This window comes from Phragmites australis, chromosome 10 (assembly GCF_958298935.1).
Source record: "Phragmites australis chromosome 10, lpPhrAust1.1, whole genome shotgun sequence".
In the NCBI taxonomy this organism is placed as follows: domain Eukaryota; kingdom Viridiplantae; phylum Streptophyta; class Magnoliopsida; order Poales; family Poaceae; genus Phragmites; species Phragmites australis.
This window is the reverse complement of record NC_084930.1, coordinates 12922244-12946227: the sequence shown is the minus strand read 5'-3', so window position 1 is coordinate 12946227 and position 23984 is coordinate 12922244. Positions and strand designations below refer to the sequence as shown.

Below are 23984 nucleotides of genomic sequence, written 5' to 3'. Positions count from 1 at the left end.
TTATATGGGTAGAACCTATGCATTGTCCTACCTTGGTTATTTGATGATCCATATCTTTGTAGCCTTGATAACATGGTAGATGTCCAACTTGAAAGTTATTCGAAATGCTTAGCAATGCATATGTCTTCTATAGAAGTTGAGCGATGGTACAACTATTGTTCGCGAGTTTAGAGCTTACTTATTGTTCACGAATATTGATCCTAATGTCGATGGTGGGATGAGATGTGAGGATGAGACAATATGTGAGTGAGATTAGGGGTGTATTCTGTCCCGGAGGAGTTCTTCGGGGTAGTTCGGGGGAGGAGTCCGGACACTATAGACCGCTTTGCATCGGTTAAACACCGTCCGTCAATGCAGTTGGTTTTAGCCCTAATCAAGTGGATTAGCACCAACACTCGTCATACCCACGGATTGAGTTGTAGTTCGGGCCGGCCTTCTTCTCCCTGGTGAAGGACGGCGTGTCGCCCAGGATGATTGAGCCGTCGCATAACTGGCAACAAAGCAGAAACGTCAGCACACATATTCAATGGCGCAGCGTGGCACACAGGAGCACAATGCCATGCTCGCTTGGTTGCTTACATTGACGAAGCAGTCGTGGAAGAACATGCGGAGGATAGAGGCGCCCATCCGCTTCTCCGTCCGCACGGCGGACGGCATCCCGGACCGCACGATGGTGGCCAGTTTCAGGCACGTCTTGGAGAAGAAGTTGGGCGAGAGCTGCTGAGCCGCGGCGCAGCCGAGAACGGCGAGGACGACGTCGAGGGCAAGAAAGGCTGTCGACCTGGTGAAGACGGCATTGCTCGATCGGTGTGACGAGCCGCATTGGGTGTGGCCTCCAATTTATAATGCTATGCTCCAGCTCGTACCTAGGTTAGCGTGCGTGCATGGAGGTTGTTCTTGCATGCATGAAGTACAAAATTATCGGCCAAATTCTGCAGCTAGCTAGATTTGGTAGACTGGTAATAATCTTGTCCGGCATGAACGCATGGGCCAGGCTGGGCTGGTCTCTTAATTTCACCCACTTGAATGATTGAAAATTTCAATCACGCAGCGACTGAAAACTGAGGTCAGCGCCGCTTTCTTGTCTGATGAGTACTCACTACCGGATTTTGATACTTTGCCATGTGCCCTGGGCACACAGCAAAGTGTTTGCCGAGTGTAACACTCGGCATAACACTGTCGGCATACACAGTGCCGACAAACAGCTGTTTGCCGAGTGTTTTATATCGAGCATTCGGCAAACATATTTGCCAAGAGCCAAATACGACACTTGGCCAAAAAAAAGCGACCTAACGGCGCCAGGGCCTTAACGGCCTCTTTGCCGAGTGTCTAATGTATACACTCGGCAAACCCAAGGACACGTGGTGCTCGCGACTTTGCCGAGTGTCCGTGGAATACACTCGGAAAATCACGTCACATTTGCCGAGTGTATTGGAGGGTACTCGGCAAAGTGAGCACAGAATAGCGCCGAGATAGCACTCTTTGCCGAGTGTCTACACTCGGCAAACTGGCATCCAAAATGCCAGATTAAACAGCCTTGCGACACGTGTCACGTTTGCCGAGTGTAACACTCAGCATATCCTTGTTTGCCGAGTGTAACACTCGGCAAATTGTTATTTACCAAATCAACAATTGATCCATACCAGATTCAAAACTGTCGCTGCAATTCAAAATAATTTATATATATCTCACAGATTACCACATTCACATAAACATCACATAAACCGTCGCATAAACATCACATATGCCACAAACATCACATAGACCGTCGCATAAACATCGCAAGTGACACAAACATCACAAATTGTCATGACAAGATAGCAAAATATAGTCCAAACAAAAAGAAAATGTTGCAGGCCGTAACGGACTCCACACTTGATTACCACCTTAACCTGCATCAATCAAGGAGCAGAAACACTAAGTAAGAAGTATACATTTGAAAGTAAACAGAAATGCTAAGTATGGATATGGGGTTACAAAAGTAAGTTTTCAAAGTGAGGAGAACAAACCAAATTGAGGTGGAGTACCAAAGTGCGAACCTCCAGCTCCAGGCGTATTCGATCCCTCTGATGGATACTGCACAAAGGAGGAGATAGTTAGCACAACACTCTATGGTTGTAGGAATGGCAATAATGGTGATTACAAGGTTATAAACTAACTCACAGGAGTGTGTGGAGCCTGTGGAGCAAGTGGACGAGAAGGGGTTGGCATCGGTGGCGGAGTTTGGCCCATTGCAGCATAAAGGGGCGTCATCATCACATACCACTGGGATCGTTCTGCTGCCATCCTCTCCTCGATTGATCTCTCTAATTCGTGCCGGAGCCTCCTTTCTTCATCCAGCTGGGCCTACAGTATGTCATCGCAATCTCATCATCGTTCCAATGCAAAGCATGTAAAGATCGTGGAGGATGAATGAAATAGAACTAACCTGGATTTCGTTCATCGCAATCCGTGTACCTTGTACACAACATCCCAACCCTTAAGACGCTGAACGGTTTTGCACGGGTACGAGAGATAATAAACTTGCGTGGCCTGTTGAGCCACAATATAGACATCGTCTCCTGGTAAGATGGTTGATTGTCGAATTTCGACTAGCCCAAGATTAGGGGTCCGTCTCACTACTTCTGGATCGAACCAATGGCATTTGAATATGACGGGATTCAGAGGTTTGCTCCCATCAAAATTCAGTTCGTATATTTCTTCAATTCTTCCGTAGTACTCAGCCCCATCTAAGCCTGGAGTAAAAACTTCGGTATTTGTTGTTCTACGATTGGGCCGACTCTGCTCGTGGCTTGCTGTGTGGAAGCGATATCCATTCACGTCGTAAGCCTTAAATGACCGACCCTATAGGCACAACCATCAGCAACTTGTCTCAAGTCGGCACTCATAGACTCATCGGTTGTTCCCTACAAGTTTAAGCGGGATAGCTTGGTGTATTAGTCGCATGTAAGAAATGAAATTAAGTTAGAAATGAAATCAAGTTGGTGTAATAGCCAAGTTAGAAAGTACTTTCTGTTTGAACCAAGAAATGAAATCAGGCATGTCATTTCCCACACCATCTCTAAGAAGGGCCGAAGCTTCCTCGAGGGTAGGTTCCCTTGATTCATGCCAGAATTGCTCATTGAATTCCCTATAGCAATGAGAAGAAGCGGAGTTGGACATAAACTTGTGACTAGTTGAGAAATAATGTATTGAGCACTTACTGCATGTACGGCTCCACTTCGGATAGGTTGATCAAGACATACAACATAATAGTGCGCCACTCTTCATGTTGCAAGGTCTTGTTAGTCGCACCACTTGCACTGCCAAGTTGCCCTCTAAAGATGCTAAGCTTTGATTCATCTTCGGGGTTGCCAGCATTGTAACGAGGGGGTGGATTATGCACACTGGGAAGATTGTTAGCATAGTATTTTGTTGTGAAGTTTGACACCTCCTCCAGGATGTATGATTCGGCTATGGATGCTTCAATTTTGCATTTATTTTTACATTTATTTCAAAGAATCTTTTGCAATCTCTCAATTGAGTAGCACCAACGGCCCTGCACGGGCCCCCCCATTCGTGCCTCATACGGGAGGTGCAAAATCATATGTTGCATCGGATTAAAGAAGCCGGGTGGAAAGATCTTCTACAACTTGCAGAGCAACACAGGCGCCAGTCTTTCCATGTCCGCAACCACGGTATGAGATAACTCTTTAGCACAAAGCTGGCGGAAGAAATTGCTCAACTCCGCAAGCACTAGCCAAACATCCTCGGGGACATAGCCTCGAATCATCACCGGCAGTAGTCGCTGAAGCCATATGTGATAGTCATGACTCTTGAGCCTGTTGATTAGCAAAGTAGCTAAATTCACTCCCCTCTTCAGATTCGCTACATACCCATCAGGGAACATCAAGGTTTGGAACCACTCAAGTACTTTCCTCCTTTGGGCCCTTGTAAGAACGAAATTGGCCTTTGGCTTCGTCCACGATTTTCCGCCTCTGGGAGGGGCCATGTCTAGCTTTGGTCTATTGCATAATCTCATTTGATCGACTCTAGCCTTAACGTTATCCTTCGTCTTCTCAGGAATGTCCATGATTGTTCCAAAAATGGCCTCAGCGACATTCTTTTCAGTGTGCATTACATCAATGTTATGTGGAAGAAGAAGATCATCGAAGTAGGGGAGATTCCACAAGCATGGCTTGTGAGTCCAGGCGTGTTGCTCACCATATCCCAGAAATCCATCTCCTTGGGCATTGGCCTCGAGAGCGTCTAACTGAGCACGAACCGCGGCACCGGTCATCTTAGGTGGTGCCGAGCCTTCGACAACTACATCTTTCGTAAAGTTCTGCACGTCTTGTTTGAATGGATGGTCAAGAGGAAGGAATTGTCGATGCTTGTCGAAGGAAGAATATTTGCCACCCTTTGTCAACCAAATGAACATCAGAGCCGCCCTGCATACTAGGCATGGGAACTTCCCATGCACACACCAGCCACAGAATATCCCATACGCCGGTAGGTCATGCAGGGAGTACTGGTACCAAACATGCATTTTGAAGTTTGTCTTTGTAGCTCGGTCGTATGTCCAGACCCCATCCTCCCAAGCACAAACCAAATCATCCATCAGCGGCTCCATGTACACACTCATATTCTTCCCCGGTATTCAGTCCCCGGAATTATCAGCGACAGGAATATGTTCTGTCATTGAAAGATGACGCCAGGGGGGGGGGATTGAGGGGAATAACAAACATGGGCCAACAGCTGTATGAGGCACAAGTCATACCATATGGATTGAACCCATCAGTTGCGAGCGCAATTCGTACATTACGAGCCTCTAGAGCTTTTTCACGATGAATCAGATCGAACCTCTTCCATACTTCACCATCTGATGGATGTACCAGCTTGTCAGGATTGTATCGACGCCCATCTTTGTGCCATGTCATCTGTTTAGTAGATTCCACAGTCATATACAGCCGTTGGATTCTCGGTACGAATGGAAGATACCGAAGGATCTTCACGGGGATTGCGAGCTGCCTCTTCTGACCATCACCAGAGTCTACCTCAAGATACCTAGAGGAATTGCACTTCACACAGTACTTTGCGTCCGCGTGTTCTTTCCTAAATAAGATGCATCCCTTTGGACAAGCATGTATCTACTCATATGGCATCTTAAGTGCACGGAGGACTTTCTTCGACTCGTACATGCTCTTTGGCAGAATGTGACCTTCCGGGAGAAGGCTACCAACAACTGTCAGCATTGCGTCGAAGGTTTCTCGGCTGCAGCTAAACTGGGACTTGATAGCCATTAGGCGTCCTATGGCATCCAGTTGAGAAACCTTGGAATGCCCGTGAAGGGGTTGCTGCGCCGTAGACAACATATCATAAAAGTCCTTTGCGGTTGACTCCGGCACTTCCTCCATACATGCTTCATTAAAATGTGCGTCATGAAAGTCATCTAGCATGTCTCCGACCCCGACATCATAGTCGTTGGTGCATTGACGCACCACCTCCTCTGATGAGGACATCACTCCCTCAGATACATACAATGATCCTCCATTGAACTTTCAAGGTCCAATCACAAGAGCTCGCGCACGACAATTAAATTTAGAGGTGAGCTCGTTCCTAAGCAACTCTTTATATAATTTGAGAATAGATTACTACCTAATGATTATGTGTTGCTTAGGAATCATAGAGAGGACAAGGAGACACATAGAGGAAGGCTTGGAGGCGTGGAGGAGCAGCTAGGACGTCCAACAACAGCAGGAGGTCTAGTCCAACTTGAGTCTGAATCAGTCTCGACCTCCAGGACCAGCGAGCACTAAAACGGACGCCCAGGACGCATCCGGACTCCGTTTTCGACGATTCACATATGGTTGGAAAGATAATTTCATAAGGAAACCAATGGTCCAAATTCCTTCTGAGTCAACGGGAAACGTCGAAACAAGTCAGCGTCCAGAATCTGTCCTGGTGCTGCGTCACCGTTTTTGGTCCGTTGGGCCGTGTATCATCGTTGAGCCCATAGGGGGGCGTGACCAGGGGGTGTGACGACCCTTAGACCCTTATTATCAGCCGCCGCCGCTCTCGTTAGGGCAGGTTTTTGCTTAGATTATTCTGTCAAGAACAGTTTCGTCGTTTCGTCGGTTTGTGAGACCCCAACTCGTGAGATTAATCATTTATCTGCAATTTGGTTGCATTCTTCCTTGTTCTTGCTTGTATTCTTCGATTCGCAGGCAAGGATTTTAGCCTTCTTGGCGAGGTCAACCGTGCAACACCGGTTGATAACCAGAGGAGACGTGGTGCTGCGATTGCGGGGTTTCGGATCGTGTTGTTCGGAAGCCGGATCGACTTGTGTCTCGTTTCCACCAAATCGAGAGTTACCAAAACCTTTCGGAAGATCGGGAACCCTTGTTCATATTATCCTCTCTGGCACGTTCAGACTCACCATGGTAGGTCCACCGGGTATAGTGTGGCATAAACCCATTCTTACAAAGGTGTTGACCTATGACCTCCTTTGTTTGTTGACGCGCGTTTGCACAAATACTGCAGGGGCACCAAGTTCCACGAGGTCCCTTAGGCCTAGCAAATGCTAATTCCAAGAATGCATCGGTCTTCTGGATCCATTCATTGGTCAAAAAACCCTGACTAGAGCGGCCAGTGTACATCCACTCACGATCATCCATCCTCTAACATATTGGGAAACATACACATATAATATTTTTTATTCAGCAAGTAATATAAAAATCAATTTCATCTACCTATACAATTAATTATTTCCATAAAATCTTTGTGTTTTACCATAAGAGGGAATCGACATGCATCAAACTATCTAATAGGTAAAGATAGGTCCTAATCCCACCCGACGATGTGTACATTGGACCGTTTCCATGCTCTACTCCGATCCGAAACAGAATTTCGGCAGCACCTCCCCGCTGTTCTCCAAATACACGTCTCGGCAACAAGCCAAGACAATGTGTATCCGGAGAACAACGGGGAGACGCTGCCGAAACTCTGTCTCGGATCGGAGTAGAGCATTGAAACAAAGCCAATCTACACATCCTCGGGCTGTCCAAAAAATGTGGACAAGTTATGGTTATAGATATGCAAAGACTTGCATGTTTATAACCATAACTCTTTCAAACGGGAGACGCATAGGTTACGCGACATGCACATCCTAAACCCTAAATTAGCCAAAATTCAAAATTTCGGCGGCACCTCCTTTGTAATAAATAGCAAAACTGACATAACAACACAACAACACAGGCATGACAAATATGGAGGATACAACCATCTAAAGACATGCGCGGTGGCACCTTCATGATCAACTAGAGCATCGCGTCAGTTGAAGTTGGTAAAGGGCTCAGCAAACTAAGTTTGGTGAGTCCATCGATCACTTTTGCATGTAAACATATATTTTTTTCAAATTTTCGTAATGAGTGTAGCTATCCCTGGTCTATATACTCGTAATCCTAAACATCCGAGTACACCATCACAAAAAGGAAAAATGGATTCCTTTGATTACCTGTTGTGTCTTCTAGGTCTCAGTCAGCTCAGGAGGAATGGAAGGCAACAGTAGCAAGCCCGGCACCGCACCGGCGAGAAATGTTGACATCTCCAACCTCACGGGCGAAGCGGGGCGGCGCTGGCCGGCGTGAGGCAGAGCGGCGCGAGGCGGAGCGGCGCGAGGCTGGCCGGTGTGGGGCTGTGCGGAGCGAGGCGGCGCTGGCTGGCGCTGGCCGGCGCGAGGCGGGGCGGCAGCGGAGGAGGGGGAGCTGGCCGGGGCGGGGCGAGGCGGCGTCGGTCGACGCGGGGCGGCGTCGAAGCGGGCCGGTGCAGGGCGGGCCTGGCCGGCGCTAGGCAGAGCGGGCCAGCGCGGAGCGGCGTCGGAGGGGGGCGGCGCGGGCGGGGCGGCCCGAGGCGGCGTCGGGCGGCGGCGTGAGGCAGGGCTGTAGCGGAGGAGGGGGACCTGGCCGGCACGGGGCGGCGCTGGCCGGCGCGAGGCAGAGCGGCCGGCGCGGAGCGGCATCGGAGGGGGGCGGCGCGGGCAGGGCGGCGCGAGGCGGCGTCGGGCGGCGGCGTGAGGTGGGGCAGCAGCAGCGAAGGGGGATCTGGGAGGAGGGTGAGGGCGGCGCTGGCGGCAGCAGCGGATTGGGGCGCGGGAGGCAGCGGCGACGGCCGGGGAGAAGGAAAGATATTCTGAGATCTGTCCCCGCGCACGGCCGGGGTGGGAAACCCTATATTCGTTAAACTACCAAGTGTCTATTTTTGCCGAGTGTCAAATCTAGAACACTCGGCAAACACCTGATTTTTTTTTTTTTTTTGCTACAAATGCACTTAATGAATTAAAAATAGCAAACGGACCCCAAAAAATACCAGATTTTAACATCGAATATGCTATGTTGTATGTTGAGTGTAGAAAAAGTTTTAAGGTCAAACGACGATTCAACCGTCCCTTCGGCTTCAAACCTGATCCGTTCCCTCTCGAAACCACGATTCTTCCTCGGAGATGCTTCAGTTTCTAAGCATCGTACGTGATAACTTTTGCGAAACCTTCTCAAATTTTTATCACAGCCTCTATGTATCATATCATGACACTATGACAAGTATCATGTTTTTCAGACTTCGTTTGTTTTTTTTAGAATTAGAAAACCAATAAGCTACATGTTGGTGGTCGAGTGTTGCCGCCCAGATGTTTCAAATTTCTTTTCATTTCTTGGGTAAGGCCTAAAAATAGACTCAACAACATGAATTTGATTTTTCTACCCATTTTTGTTCATTATTTCATGTACTTGCAGATCAAATTTGACTTATATCCATTAAAAGCCAAGAAATGCACTTAATGAATTAAAAATAGCAAACGGACCCAGAAAAATGCCAAAGTTTAACATGGAATATTCTATGTTGTATGTTGAGTGTAGAAAAAGTTTCAAGGTTAAACGATGATTCAACCGTCACTTTGGCTTCAAACTTGATCCGTTCCCTATCGAAATCACGATTCTTTTTCGGAGATGCTTCGGTTTCTAAGCATTGTACGTGACAGCTTTTGCGAAACCTTCTCAAATTTTTACCACAGCCTCTACGTATCATATCATGACACCATGGTAAGTCTCATGTTTTTTTTGTTGCTTTTTTGTTCCACCACTTCTCACTATGCTACCAGCTACCTTCTCTGATGCACTTAACGATGAACCAAGCAAAACCCATAGATCAGAACGGCATCTTGGTGTGTCAAGCTGATCTGCTTTTGCTTCTTCCACTTGGCAAGCATTGAAAATTCTTTCTTTGTCTGGATGACAGCTGGAATGATAGTATATAGCAGAGAAATTCCTTTTTTAAGGCAAGTAAGAAGAATTGTCATTCTCCTTTGTTTGTGAGCTCAGCTCATCACACGGTAGCATCTTTGACACATGTTTAGACCACAACTGATTCCAAGGGCCGCTCCCAGGAGTCCACATCTGCTGCATCTCAATCTTGAAGCACGACTGAATTCTAACTCCAAGTTCATAACAATATAATCCTTAAACCATACTGCAGTAGTACCGGAATCGATGTGTGACGGCTCTTGGTCGGTTGTTATTACGAGAAAGAAAAGAGAACAAAAGGAAACCAAAAAGAAAATACAAAAAAAAATAGTTTGCCGAGTGCCTAATATCGGGCACTTGGCAAACATTTAGACGACACTCGGCAATGGGGCGACTCGCCGTTAGCCGCCGAATGCCCGAATTCGCCGAGTGTTTTTTCTCTTTTTGCCGAGTGCTATTGTTTGCCGAGTGTTTTTTGATGAATTTACCGAGTGCCTAATTGTTTGCCGAGTACTTTAGTTGGGAACTCGGCGTAGGTGACTGTTTGCCGAGTATCCGATATAATGCACTCGGCATACACGTAGGCACTCAACATATGCCTCGTTTCCGGTAGTGACTCCTTAACTGAAAGCAATAGCTTGTAGTAAGGTCTTAAACATAACGGCGAGAATACTACAACTTGTGTTGGTTAGAAAACTTGATTCGCTAGGTTGCTTTCTCATTGACATATTCAATGAGGATAAGACATGTGCTCACGTATCTTCTGTCTAATAAATTAATCATTGATCTCTGAGGTGATGCGATGATTGATATTACTCCAAGCAAGGCATCAACTATCGACTGTACCAAACTTAATTCAACTAAGAGTGATTGGGAACCACATCTCGTAGGGGTGCTGGAGGTGTAGGGTGCGACTCCACCCATCAAGATTCGAATCATAGAGTCATTTTTATCCATATGGATAGTAATCATACATGAATAGTATGATATCCTTACATCCAAAAATCAAGACCCCTCAATCATTCTTAAAGAATAAAAAATTAGGAGATTTAATAAAATCTTGAAATTCCCAATAATATGGAAAATTGTATAAAGAAATTGATATAAAATTGAATGGGCCATTAAGCACCTAGGAAAATCCATAAGTAAAGAACAAGCAAACTATCATTGGTCATTAAATCAGAAAAAACAATGAAAAGTATAAAAATTAGCCTTATTTTGGGTGTTATATTATATAACTGTTTATATCAATAAGAGCAATTATAGTTGAAGGGATCAGTGATGTCCTAAGAGAGGATGAATTAGGACATTTAGAACTATTTCGGCTAAAAAACTACACAAGATAAACCTACATCGGTTTCTATCTAAATGTGATATAGATTTATCTAGTGTGTCTACCCTACCTATTTAAGAAGTTAAATTACAAGAATGTAAATGCGGAAACATAAATAAGTTAGAGAGAGTAAACTTGGTACAAGGATTTTTTTCCTGTGATATCGATGGCATGAATGGTACCCCTAATCCACGTTGGAGCTCCACAAAGTATATGCTCTCAATCGGCACTCGGTCACGGCTCTTGAGCCACCAAGTCACAAAGATAATACCTCCACCCAGATGAGCCAACAAGGCAAGGTCTCACCACTAGCCTCTCTTTCGGTTCCTTGCCGTCGTGATCACTTCAGAGCTTGAGCCACTAAGGCAAGGATCTCCGCGTCCCCGCACAATTGCCTTATCGCCGCTCCACACAAAGTCAAGGGATCAACAAGCTTACCGACGAGTCACCAAAACTCCAAGGTGTAGACGTACCACTTGGTACAAATTCCCTTCGCTACCGCTTTCCTTTAACAAGCTACTCCGCCTTGCCAACGCTTGCCTTACCGCTTGCCACTTTATGAAAACCCCTCTGAGTCGTCTATAGCCGCCAAATCCCTTTTGATTCTGTTGTCAGAGGTGCCTTTCAATTTCATTGACCTTGGTACTGCATTTCATAGATACCATTGCTGGAAAGGCTCGGCTTCAAAACCGTACGTGGAGCTTCCGCCTCATACGGCTCCTCTAGGGATGGGGGTAGGCCCAGCCCAGGCTTATCATTCCTTAATCCACTCTCTAGACAGCAATCACCTAGCAACACTCTCTCTATGCCTATAAGAACTAATCACTCAACAATCTTATACATAATTGCCTTGGATAACCACATTAAGCATTTTGGTGGCTTGAATGTCTTCTCAAGTGTACATGAAATTCTCTGGACTCTAGCAACATGCCACTAGCTTCAAATAACTGAGTGGAGGGTATTTATAGCCTCAAACCTGCGCACTAGCTGTTAACCCAATGGCTCAAAAAAACTGTTAACATCGGATGATCCAGTGAGAATAATAGTACTAACACCAGATCATCTGGTGAGTACACTCTTACAAACTAGTCGTTGGAACCTCACTCAAGCCTCTATGAACATCGAACACACTGATGTATACTTCCTCTCCATCACCAGACTATCCAATGAGTTATCCTAAGACATCCGAGCCTTTCCTTCTTCTCTGTGTAAATTTCTCCGGTGTAAGCATCTGGTGCACATTACTTCATCATCGAACTATCTGGTGAGTTGACTTTAGCCAACCGAGCCAATGCAACCCTCTCTGAAAATAATGCTCTAGTGTGCACAACCTTCATCACCGGACCATCTAATGCGTTGAACTTCGTTCTGCCTCTTAGCACTGTTCATTGTCCGGTGTGTGCAATACTTTGATCACCGGGTCATCCGGTACTTTGATCTTCAACTTCAATGGCTGTAACCTTTTCTGGACAAAATGTTTTGTTGTGTGTCTTCTCTAATCACCGGACCTTCTGGTGAGGTCTTCAGGCCTCTCTTCCCTTTGCCAAATATGCTCCGGTGAGTTCAACACTTAGAGCACCGGACCATCCGGTGAGTTCATTTCTCCTGAGACTTCTCCAATTCAATCAAACTTTGTCCATGCTCTGATGGACCTTCATGTATTGCTTCAATGAGACCTACTAACATATATTCTTGACAAACATGTTAGTCACATTGACTATGTTGTCATTAATCACCAAAATCATAATAATTACCTAATAGGACCATTTTCGCTATAATTGTCTAGAACCGATAGTGATTTATCATAGTATACAAATGAGCAAATAATAAATGATACCAAATGTAAAGATTATAAGCGAGCATAAAGTCTTACCACATTGCTTGGATGCATGTTCTTACCACTTAGACCCCCTTTGGTGTGGCTCTCCCTTTCTTCATTGCCACAATTTACCTTGAACGACCTATGCAAGAGCTTCTCTTTTGTTAATCTAGCCGCCTAGCATTTTTTCTTCTCCCCCTTTGTCAACTTCGGCATTCCTAGATGTCTTTGCTTGTTGCTACAATCTTCTCGCATTGTTCATCTTGCTTTGGTCGTCAAACTATAAACACATGTTGAAATCAAGGGAAAAACATTAGAGCACACGGAAGAGAGCTTTACAGATCATGATCCAATAAAAAGATACCAATTATATGGATATCACTACAAATGAATGATATCAATTGTAGGCTATGAAAGCACATACATCATAATTTATAAAACTCACATAATATAGTCTAAACTCCCCCTATATCTGTGCATATATATGATGAGAAAGAAATATATACACAACTACAATATATGAAGATAGGAAGTTTAAAGTATATTATGTATGGAGATAGATTAAATGAATAAAAGTTTTGACAATGATATCAATTGAAGTATTTAAGCATTGCATACCTTTGGAGATATTTTGATTGCTCTATGAGACTACAAAATATATCACTCGAAACATATGTTAGTCTCGAAATCACAACCTATAGGATATACCCCCCCCTAAAACTATGCATACAAGTGTTGAATACTTGTGAGATATATGCACTTGTTATTGATAATAATAAGGATTTATCCTATTGATTTGATCATAGCATATAAAGATACCAAATGTAAGAGGCAGTCCTATGAAATAAACCTACAACTAATAAACAATGTAGCTTGCTCATAGGTTAGAGATAAACACAAATAACTTACAATATGAAAACCTACACTAGGCATTGCAAATAAATTGAAATAAGCATTTGCAATCCTAGACGAGGCAAATAAGCTAGAAGCTAAAAAAACAAAATGCATGAACATAAGTCTAGCTACCATTTACCTCTTTTACCTTTAGATGAGGATTTGGGTATGTGATGATCACAATCTTCATCAATGTACCTATCTTATAAACTTGGGTTCTTTGCTTGAACCTTCAATTCATCTTTTGAGCCAAGTCTCCAAATCCGCAAGCCGACTTATGCTTCAAGTCTTATTTAGAACCCAAACCGACTGGGGCCCCTTTATGTTGGTGATAACTTTCTTGGACACCCAAATGGGTTGATTTTACCTCCGATCTTTTCTCCCAACTATATGTGCAACCATATTGCCATTGTTCTTCTTCTTGAGCTTGTAGTGGTTGCTATTGTCTTGATCTTGTAGTTGAGTTTGGTGTAGAGGTTGGAGGTCTTATTGGAGAGGTTCTCCATCTTCTTTTTTTTCTTTGTCTCGTTTTTCACTTGTTTGCATTGGAAGGATATGTGGCCTTTTTTATGACATTTGAAGCATGTCTAGTTGGACCCCTCTATAAGCTTCTTCACTATGAAAGCACAGTTATCTTGAGAAGATTGGATATGTCATATGTCATTTGCCCTTTAAACTCGCCAAGTCCTTATTAAGATTCTCCATTTCTTGCTTAAGCTCATCATTTTCTTGTGAAATGAGGCTGTTAGATGATTCTACAATAACATTCTCAACATAAATCTCACTGCAAAGGGGTGAGCATGATAAATTGATTAAATCATCACAAGAAGTGAAATCATCTACCTTATAATTGTAACTAAATAGAGAGATAGATTGCTTTTGTGGTATCGATGGCATGAATATCACCCCTAGTTCATGTTGGAGCTCTATAAAAGATATGCTATCGGTCGGCACCGGTCACAGCTCTTAAGCCATCAAGTCACAAAGACAAGGCCTCCACATGGATGAGCCACCAAGCCACAAAGGCAAGATCTCACCACTAGCCTTTCTTCCAGTTCCTTGCGTCGTGATCACTTTAAAGCTTGAGCCACCATGGCAAGGATCTTCGCGTCCCCACACAATCGCCTTGCCACCGCTCCACACCAAGTCGGAGGGTCAACAAGCTTACCAGCGAGTCATCAAGACTCCAAGGTACCGATGTACCACTTGGTATAATGTTGGATCACTCCTTGATCCACTCTCTATATAGCAATCACCTAGCAACACTCTCTCTAGGCTTATAAGCACTAATCAGTCGCTAATCTTGTGCTTAATTGTCTTGGATAATCACATTAAGCACTTTGTGGTTTGGATGTCTTCTCAGGTGTACATAAACTTCTCTGGACTCTAGCGACGTGAGTGGAGGGGTATTTATAGCCTCAAACCCGCACACTAGCTGTTAACCCAATGGCTCAGAAAAGTTTTTAACATCGGATGATCCGGTGAGAACAATAGTAATAACGCTGAATCATCCGGTAAGTACACTCTCACAAACTAGGAACCCCACTCAAGTCTCTGTGAACATCGGACACACCGGTGTATATTTCATCTCCATCATTGGACTATCCAGTGAGTTATCTTGAGTTATCCAAGCATTTCCTTCTTCTTTGTGTAAATTGCACCAGTGTATGCATCCGGTACACATTACTTCATCACCGGACTATCCGGTGAGTTGACTTAAGACAACCAAGCCAATTCAACCCTCTCTGAACATAATGCATCGGTGTGCACAACCTTCATCACCAGACCATCTGATGCGTTAAACTTCATTCTACCTCTTTGCATTGTTCATTATCTGGTGTGTGCAACACTTTGATCACCAAACTATCCGGTGCTTTGATCTTTAACTTCAATGGTTGCAACCTTCTCTAGACAAAATGCTCCGGTGTGTGTCTTCTCTGATCATCGGACCATTCGGTGAGGTCTTTAGACCTCTCTCCACTTTTGCCAAATATACTCCGGTGAGTTCAACACCTAGAGCGTCGGATCATCCGGTGAGGCAAATCTTCCTGAGACTTCTCCAATTCAGTCCAACTTTGTCTCGGCTGCGGTGGCTTCTTTATGTACTGCATCCATGAGACATACGAACATATATTTTTGACAAACATGTTAGTCTTATTAACTATATTGTCATTAATCACTAAATTCACAATCATGGGGCTATTTTCGCTACAACAGTTTTTTTTTCAATTAAAGGACAACACACAAGCACTCACACCACCTCGTATGAACACTACACTCACACACACACACACACGAGTGCATCTCCTCTCAAACGACTACAAATAAACCGTTGAAAGCACTAGCGTGTGTATAAATCATGGACACAAGAATTTGAGCGCTGTTGGTGGAGTCATATCCTCAACCTCACCCAATTCTACGAGCTACTGGGCTAGTTTACACTAACATTATTTGATACTTATTGTCGAAGAATTAGCATTAACATACACATTGATTTATTTGCAAAAGAAACACATGAATCTCTAGATGGCTACTCCACCAGTGGCATCGAGAATTTTTATATAGGTTTTGGCCTTCTAAATGATCAGAGTAATAGTGCTATGTCATATTCTTCCACTATGATCAAAGTGTCTGACAAAAGAACCAGTCTAATGCTCTCCTAGCGTTGAATCTCTACACTAAGCCTAGAATGCCACTCTTTCTGGATGATGAGAACTCCAAGCCTTGCATCGAGTGTGGATGATGGCTGTGGATACTCGTGTCACACTCTGGTTCGGCTTATATAGGCATTGAAGGAGCGGCTCCGCGGCTATCGCTGGTTGGAGGGACAGGACAGTAGTTATTGTCAGTGACCCTCTGTGGTGCGGTCTGGTCCTCGTGCCAATCTGGTGTGTACAATTGATCATTGGTCATGTCGGGTAGTGTTTGTAACATATGCGCACAAGTACTCATATTTTTTTTTTTTTTTGAAAAATCTCATTTCAATTGCAAGCCTGTTTCTATACCTTTTGTTTCACACTTTAAATTATCTTCAAGTCAATATCCTATTAATGAAGAAGATAAAGATTATATGTCACGTGTTCCTTATGCCAGTGCAGTTGAAAATCTTAAATATGCTATAATTTGTACTCGACCAGATTTAGCTCACGTAGTTAGTGTGGTTAGCACATTTATGCATACTCTTGGTAAAGAGCATTGGAATGCTATTAAGTAGATTCTTTGTTATTTGAAAGGTACTTATTTTGGTTAGATGTTTGATAAGAATAAGGTGAAGACAAATAATGCTATTAGATTTGTTGATTCTGATTATGCTAGTGATCTTGATAAAAGAAGGTCTATTTCTGGATATATCTTCTCTCTATGTAGTTTAGCCGTCAGTTGGAAAGCTTCACTTCAGTCCGTTACTACTCTTTCTACTACTGAAGCAGAATATATTTTAGCTACTGCAGGTGTCAAAGATGCTATTTGGTTACGAGATCTCATTTCTGAACTTGGTATTCTACAGGATGTTAATATTGTTTATTGCTATAGCTAGAGTGCTAGTATTTATTTGACCAAAAATGATATGTGTTTCATGACAGGACCAAACACATTGATATCATGCATCACTTTATTTGTGATATTGTTGCTCAAGGACAAGTTATTGTCGGGAAGATACAAACTAAAGAAAATCTCACATACATGCTTACTAAGTCACTCTCCAATACTAAGTTCAAGTATTGACTGGACTTAGTAGGTATCCGTGGTGCTTAGTAGCCCTTTGAGGTTTCGGAAACAATTTTTTCATATGTATATTTATACGGATTTTGAGTCAATGGGAGGTTTGTTAGAGATATGCTTGAAATCAAATAAAGTCTAATCCAAATCTAATACGAAGTCTAGCCCTAGTTTAATACGATGCCTAAAAGGACGCATATAAATATGAGCCATCCTTTACATGTATCATGTACAATCATACAGTTAAGATTCTCTTCCGTGGTTTTTCCAAAAGGAAATTTTATAAGACCTGACTTTTCAAAAGACCCGCTCTCATCGTGCGACATGTGTCCCCTGCTCTCTCTCCTGCACACGCGTCAGTTATTGGATCAGAGGAAGAATGCGTGAATTAGGATCTCACGGGGGTCTTCATGCGAGGGCCTTATAAAATTTCCTTCCGATTTTCCCTCTACATTGGAGGGTTTTTCGTGTAAATTCATATCTCTCGTGTCCAATAATCCTAACACCAAGCTTTTGTATTTTGTATATATTTTTGCAGTTTGACACACATCATGTCTTACTACACATTTACACTTCCGTGCTACCACCCCCTATAAGTTCATCGAACAAGTGGAGTACATTTGGAATTCCTTTCATGTAAATCTGACCATAACCTTGGTTCCCAAGGCCTCGATGATCTGTAAGTAGGCACGTGTCGTCGTTTACCCTTAGTTGACCTTCCTGCAGTTGAGCCTGACCTCGGTCTGCGTCCCGGACGACGGCAGCAGGTTGCCCATCTTTATCATCGCCGTCACGAAGTCGGTGGAGAACTGCGCAGCGTTGGTGCTGTACTGCCTCACCAGCGCGTCCTGGGAGCCGCCGTTGAAGAGCTCCTGGTCTGAGTGCAGCAGCCCCCGCTGCGCGACCAGGTTCTGGTAGTAGGCGTTGTCGAACCCGTCGGGGGTCTGCACGTCGAAGGGGGCCAGGGTGCTGTCCCCACCGGAACGCGGGCACGTCTGCTGCCGCAGCGCCGCGAAGGTGGCGTTGATGTTGCGCTCGTTGTAGATGCGGTTGCGGAAGAACTGGCACTGCGAGCGGCCGATGGTGTGCGCGCCCGACAGCGCCGTCATGTCGCGCGCGTTGAGGTTCTTGTTGCCGAACATGGAGATGAGCGTGGCGAGGCTGGAGCCCGGGCCAGGGAGGTTGGAGTTGGCCGCGTTCTGGCTCGCCGTGCGCGAGTCCTTGCGGCCCAGCGGCACGCTCCACGTCGGACCTCCGAGCTGGATGACGAGCCTAGTTAGCCACTTGTACAAAGTGTGTAAGCACCGGTCGCGGGAGTGTACTACTACTAACCAGGTTGACTCCATCACGAGCGGCGAGCGCAAGGATGTCGGCGCAGGAGACGGTGGCCTTGCATGACGCCTCGACCTGCGTCTTGATGGCGTCGATCACCTCGAACCCGCGGGCCGAGTTGGCGTTCGGGCCGGCGCCCTTCTCCCCGGTGAAGGTCGACGTGTCGTCCAGGAGGATGGAGCCGTCGCATCCCTGGTGACAAAACAGAGGGAAACGTCAGCACACATGAAACATAGTGCATATTTGCTCTGATGACACAGTGCCGTACAGCAGCATAAAGCAACTGAAACTTTGCTCACATTGACGAAGCAGTCGTGGAAAAACATGCGGAGGATGGAGGCGCCCATCCGCTTCTCCTTCCGCACGGCGGATGCCATCCCCTGCCGCACGATGGTGGCCAGTTTCGGGCACGTCTTGGAGTAGAAGTTGGGCGAGAGCTGCTGAGCCGCGGCGCAGCCGAGAACGGCGAGGACGACGGCGAGGGCAATGAAGGCCGGCGACCTGGTGAAGACGGCCATGGCTAATGCTGCTATCCAGCTAGATGGAGAGCAGAGGACACTGCTGCCACAAGAGCTCGATCGATGAGACGAGATGCATAAGCTGGCCTCCAATTTATAGTGCTGTGCTCGTGCTCGCGTGCATGCATGGCTGTTGTGACTGCATGCATGAAGTACAAAATTCTGGGCCAAACTCTGCAGCACGCTCGCCCGATTTGGTTGACTGGTAATCTGGTCCGGCACGCATGGTCCCCCAGGCTCGGCACATCGCTAACGAACGCATGGGTCCGGCGCTCGAATTATTGCATGTTTTTTGTTCGTTTTGTCAGAATATTATATGGCGAATCCACGTGGCTATTCACGTCACACGGAATAGTTTATGTATGACCACTCAGTCAGCCGGGGGCCTCTGAGATGGCACAAGAGACGAAGTTTCCTAGGCTGGAGAGTGGAGACACCACGAACGAAGGACACAAGTAAGATGGACTGAACGTCTGAATGCTCCAAAAAAGTAGAGAATTTGTGTGAAAAAAAAATCATTGGAGCGGATAAGATTTGATGCGTCAATCTATTTCGCAGTAGCCGTACAAGTAAAAATGGCTCACTTTCGTTGGACAGTGGGAATGAAATTGGAAGCGTACGTGCGTCTCACTGTCACCCACTTGATGAAGTTTTCAGTCCTGCAACGACTAGAGAGCTAATAAACTATTCAACTGGGGTCAGCGCCCATTCCTTGTCTGATGAGTACTTCTTAACCGAAAGCAACGATAATTTAGTATATTTCCTAAATAAAGCGTAGCATGTAGCCGCCTTGATTCGCTAGCTATAGCTGTTCTCAGTGACGCATTTGGATGCGGATAACTGGATAAGGCATGGACTCACCGTTCAGATATGTCTGTGATAGGCAAGCCCGTAGTTAATTTGGATATATATATATATATATATATATATATATATATATATATATATCTGCACTTACATGCTTGAAAATTTGTGAAGTGTGATATAGATACAGAACTCAAGAACACACCAATGGAACTCAAGGATCGATGCATGTGAATATGTGAATTCTAATTCGGAGATCAGATTTGGATATGTTGGTGTTTATAAGCGACAGACTTTGAAGACTGAAGTGATTCGGCATTGATTAAAAAGCCGATTCTGGTTATAGATGCTAAGGAATGGATCGCGCTGTGACGACTCAACTAGCACAGCAACGTTTGAATTTAAAATTGTCACTATGCAGCCGCATTTGTCCCTGCTAGGCCAAATTTCTAAGATGCTCATTAGTTTGCAGGATAAGCTTGCAAGGCTTATTAGCTGTTGTCACTCGGCCGTATTTGCATGGCAACGAGTGCCAAACTGCTAAGATACGTGATTGATATATGTAGGAGTCATAAACTTGTGTTTGCTCAGGTCTCTTCTTTGTGATAAACTATTGATTGATCGCTGAGGCAATGATCAATGTAGTACCAGCAGCGGAAGAGATTCGTAGGATCAAGCTTGGTATGTATCCCATTCGCAAAAGGCATCAACTGTACCAAACTGAACTAAACTACCAGTGCTCGTGGTGTGCTTGACACTATGACATGAGACAGGCCACGCCAATCATGCATGCTGCCTCTCGTTTGCGATTTTTAATTGCAATTATTTTGCCACGTACTTAATTAATAATCGTACCTAATAATTTCGTAGCTTTGTTTAAATAAACAAGAATCTTGGGTCTAAAACTAAACTGTGCTTACTTCATTATATAGTGGCATATATACTAGCATGGCAGAGCCATCAAATTTATTTGGACCTATGGGTAATGCCATTGTTCCGTACGTTATCACGCTTCTCATTTTTGCCATTCTTCCATCAGTCATCTTAGTTCGATCTATAGGAAAACTTCCTCGAACATCTAGAAAAACAAAAAAAAAGTATAGAAAATCAACGTGGATCATAGAAATATCATGTGAAATCACAGAATATGAGGAGTTACAAGCATAATAGGTATCACTCTATTTTTAAAAAAAAAAATCAATTTCAGGAAATTTCACACTAGGAAACAATTTATAGATTTTATATAATTAACATCCTAGAAATTGTTAGTGTAAAAGCTTTATGAAACTGATTTTTTTTATTCAAAAGTGATATATGATTTTCCCAGATTTATCTAAGAAATTCAATTTTCTTTGTTTTTAGATTCTTCAGTCATGTTTGTAACGGCCAAATCCTGTTGACTAATAGAAAATTGCAAAAATGAGAAGGGTGCTTAGGGTACTATGGCATTTCTAAGAGGTCAAAATAATTGATGGCATGAGTGAGAGGTGGTCACGATTATTGCTTAGTGCCAAAAAAAATCTCCAAAAAAAAATAATTATTCCATCACACCTAACCCAACTTAGTAAAAATATAATTCCAACACACTACACGTACATAAAGATTAAGGAAGCAAAAAAGCATGTATAAATGTATAAGGCATTAGACTGGTTTTGCAAAAAAAACAAAAGAAAGAAAGAAAAGAAACTAGCACTAGTTTGTCAGACGTCTCAGTTATTATATATTATGTTATTACTAGTACCGGTGGAATAATAAAGGCAATAAAAGAGTTAAGAAAATATATTGGCTTGGACTGTATACCGGACTGCTGTTCATGTAAATATTATGTGATTATCCATTGCCTTTCCCCGTACATTTGCCTTTTGACCTGCATGAATCGTGACCAAACATTTGCCAGCTGAAAAAACGAACTATGAAGGTGGCAAACTCCAGAATTCGCTGAATTCAGGACCCAGTTCCGATAAGCATTTAGTATTGTGCAAGTTGCACTTGCACACCATCATCAAATGAACAACAATAAAATATAGTAAAATCTTTTCCTTTTGTTTTTTATGTACTCTGTATAAATTGTCTTTGGAGGAACAAAGCAAGTAGGAGTAATAACTAGTAAACCGAAATGCAAGTAATCAGTACAGGGCATGCATGATGCATCAGTTTTCATACGGATCGATCGAGATATCTGAATTTCTTTTGCTAGGGAATCTACAGAAAGCCGGCAACAGTAAAATCCTTCTTCGCAGACAAATATTTCCTGAGTTTTATGTACTAACAAACTCACAGAAAAACTGGACAAGAAGTCGGCTACAGCAGCGGTTTGAGCATCGATCAGCTGCGAGGTGAGCAGAGTGGCTTCTTCGAAAAACAGCTGGCAGCCATCATGTTGACCGAACATAGAGCTGGAGCCTAGAGGTCCGTCAAAATTGGCCTTCGATGCCTGCATGGACCGGTCAGCTTTGCGGCGGGCAGCCACGCCACGGCTACCACACCCCCTTTGACCTCCCCCTTTGACTCCTGCCTCGGAAATCGGACATTCACTTTTTTAAAAGAAATCCAGTTAGACGAACGCACACGCTCATATCATTGTGACAGCATAAATTTTTAAACATAAAATTTTATTTTATATTAAAAAATAAAAATGCAGAATAAACAAAAACCTAAGAAGTGTGTATAAGTATATATACATATAGGTATATGTAAATACAAAAGTAAAGAAGTTAATTCTTTTAAATTATGTGCTACATATGTATGTATGGATGTATGCATGCATGTATGTATGTGTGTATATATATGTTTGAAATATTCGTTATATATATGTGCTTGTCTGGTTTATAATATATATACATATGTATATGTATATAATATACATGTTGCATTTGTACCAAAAATACATGCATGTATATGTCCCATATAAGAAATACACGAAAAGAGCAAAGAAATAGAAATAGAAAAAAGAAAAAGAAAAACCTCATTAGACTGACGTAATTAAATACAACCCGTGTCCCCTCACTTCTCTCCCCTTTCCTCTCTCAGCCCGACAGCCTGCCGGCTCGGACCGCCTCCTCTCTCTCTCTCTTCTCTCTTTGTGTGTTTGGGCCGCCTCACCGCCATTATGGCCCGCTTCGCGCATGTCGCTAGCCTAGCGGGCTGCCTCCCTCTTCCTCCTCCTGCTCCTTCCCCCTTTATCCCTTCTTTGTGTTCCATCCGACACAAACACGACAAGAGGGAGCCCGCATGACAACCATGCCGTAGACAAGTCGGCTTCCACTGAAACTTTCTAGATGAGTCCAACTGACCCTCATGAGGCCATAGCTCAAGCTAGTTTCTGTAGAACTTGACTCAATCCTGACATCGAGTTTGGATTCAACCCGCCAGCTGAATCGATTTGGGTCAAATTGAGTTGGAATCTGAGCATGAGAGCATCTAGAAGGTGCTAGGATGAGTTTGTGAAGATCACATGAACCTTTTGCCTATCGATCCGCATTGGAGCCTGGTTGAAAACTGACATCACCATCGGATCAAAAACGTGAAGGCGTTGGACTCCATTTAAACCTAATACGAGTTAATCTCTAAGCCAATGCCCTACCGACTATATATTTTGACCCCTAGAGCCTCCATGGTGACAATTATTCCATATATTCATATATCTCTAAAGGGGTATATGAGTATCGTCTATATCTTACTCGATATGGGGCTAATCAAAGGAATCCTAGTTATTCGAGAATCCAATAATACGAGTAGATTACGCCTATTGGAGTCCGAGTAGGTTACGCTCGAGTACCCTTGATTATATAAGGCGGGGAGGGGGCACGTCCAAGGCATCTCAGCTCACATGAACCAATCGAAGCACAGGCAAGTCACGCCTTTAGATCTTCGAAGTCGCGAAACCCCTCAAGATTGGTCGAGTAGAAGACCAACAACCATTGAAGATCCACAGTAGAAGTAATCCCCTATTTTACAAAATCTTCAGCACTAGACATAGCCAAATCCGCCTATTTCTTAGGGTTAGACACCCCATAGTTCGTCATTACACTATGTGATCCAAGAATAATCAAGTCAAGACAGGATATAGGGCTATTAGCCCACTTGAGAGCCTGAACCTGTATAAACTTTGTGTCTCAATGCATGATATACTTCTATAGCTAGGCAGGTATCCCTATTTTCCTTATCAAAAAATAGCATACAACCGAGTATCAAATCCTCGATAATTAGTGCCATCCATGGGGATATGAGCAAAGTAGTCGACATTAGAAGATACCGCACTACCTGGCATGGCGAACTCAGATTTTGGATAC

The 23984-nt window shown here is 44.0% G+C and overlaps 1 protein-coding gene and 1 long non-coding RNA gene across 2 annotated transcripts; both read right to left on the bottom strand.

Annotated features, from left to right (window-relative positions):
* Positions 1 to 1813: 1813 nt before the first annotated feature.
* On the bottom strand, positions 1814 to 2219 carry LOC133931063 (uncharacterized). Its single transcript, XR_009911845.1, has 3 exons — positions 2164 to 2219; positions 2040 to 2076; positions 1814 to 1892 (listed from the first exon to the last, which is right to left on the bottom strand). It is a non-coding gene; the product is annotated as an uncharacterized LOC133931063 (long non-coding RNA).
* Positions 2220 to 17609: 15390 nt separating this feature from the next.
* On the bottom strand, positions 17610 to 18940 carry LOC133931134 (peroxidase P7-like). Its single transcript, XM_062377941.1, has 3 exons — positions 18670 to 18940; positions 18371 to 18562; positions 17610 to 18297 (listed from the first exon to the last, which is right to left on the bottom strand). The coding sequence occupies exons 1-3, from the start codon at positions 18886 to 18888 to the stop codon at positions 17746 to 17748; spliced, it is 963 nt and encodes a 320-aa protein (XP_062233925.1). The 5' UTR covers positions 18889 to 18940; the 3' UTR covers positions 17610 to 17745.
* Between the last annotated feature and the right edge of the window lie 5044 nt (positions 18941 to 23984).

Excerpts from the sequence above, each read along its gene's own strand:
- LOC133931134 (XM_062377941.1), bottom strand. The coding sequence starts at position 18,888 with ATGGCCGTCTTCACCAGGTCGCCGGCCTTCATTGCCCTCGCCGTCGTC. Across the intron at positions 18,563-18,669 it reads TCCACGACTGCTTCGTCAAT|GGATGCGACGGCTCCATCCT; the intron begins GTGAGCAAAGTT and ends TTTTGTCACCAG. Across the intron at positions 18,298-18,370 it reads CTCGTGATGGAGTCAACCTG|CTCGGAGGTCCGACGTGGAG; the intron begins GTTAGTAGTAGT and ends CTCGTCATCCAG.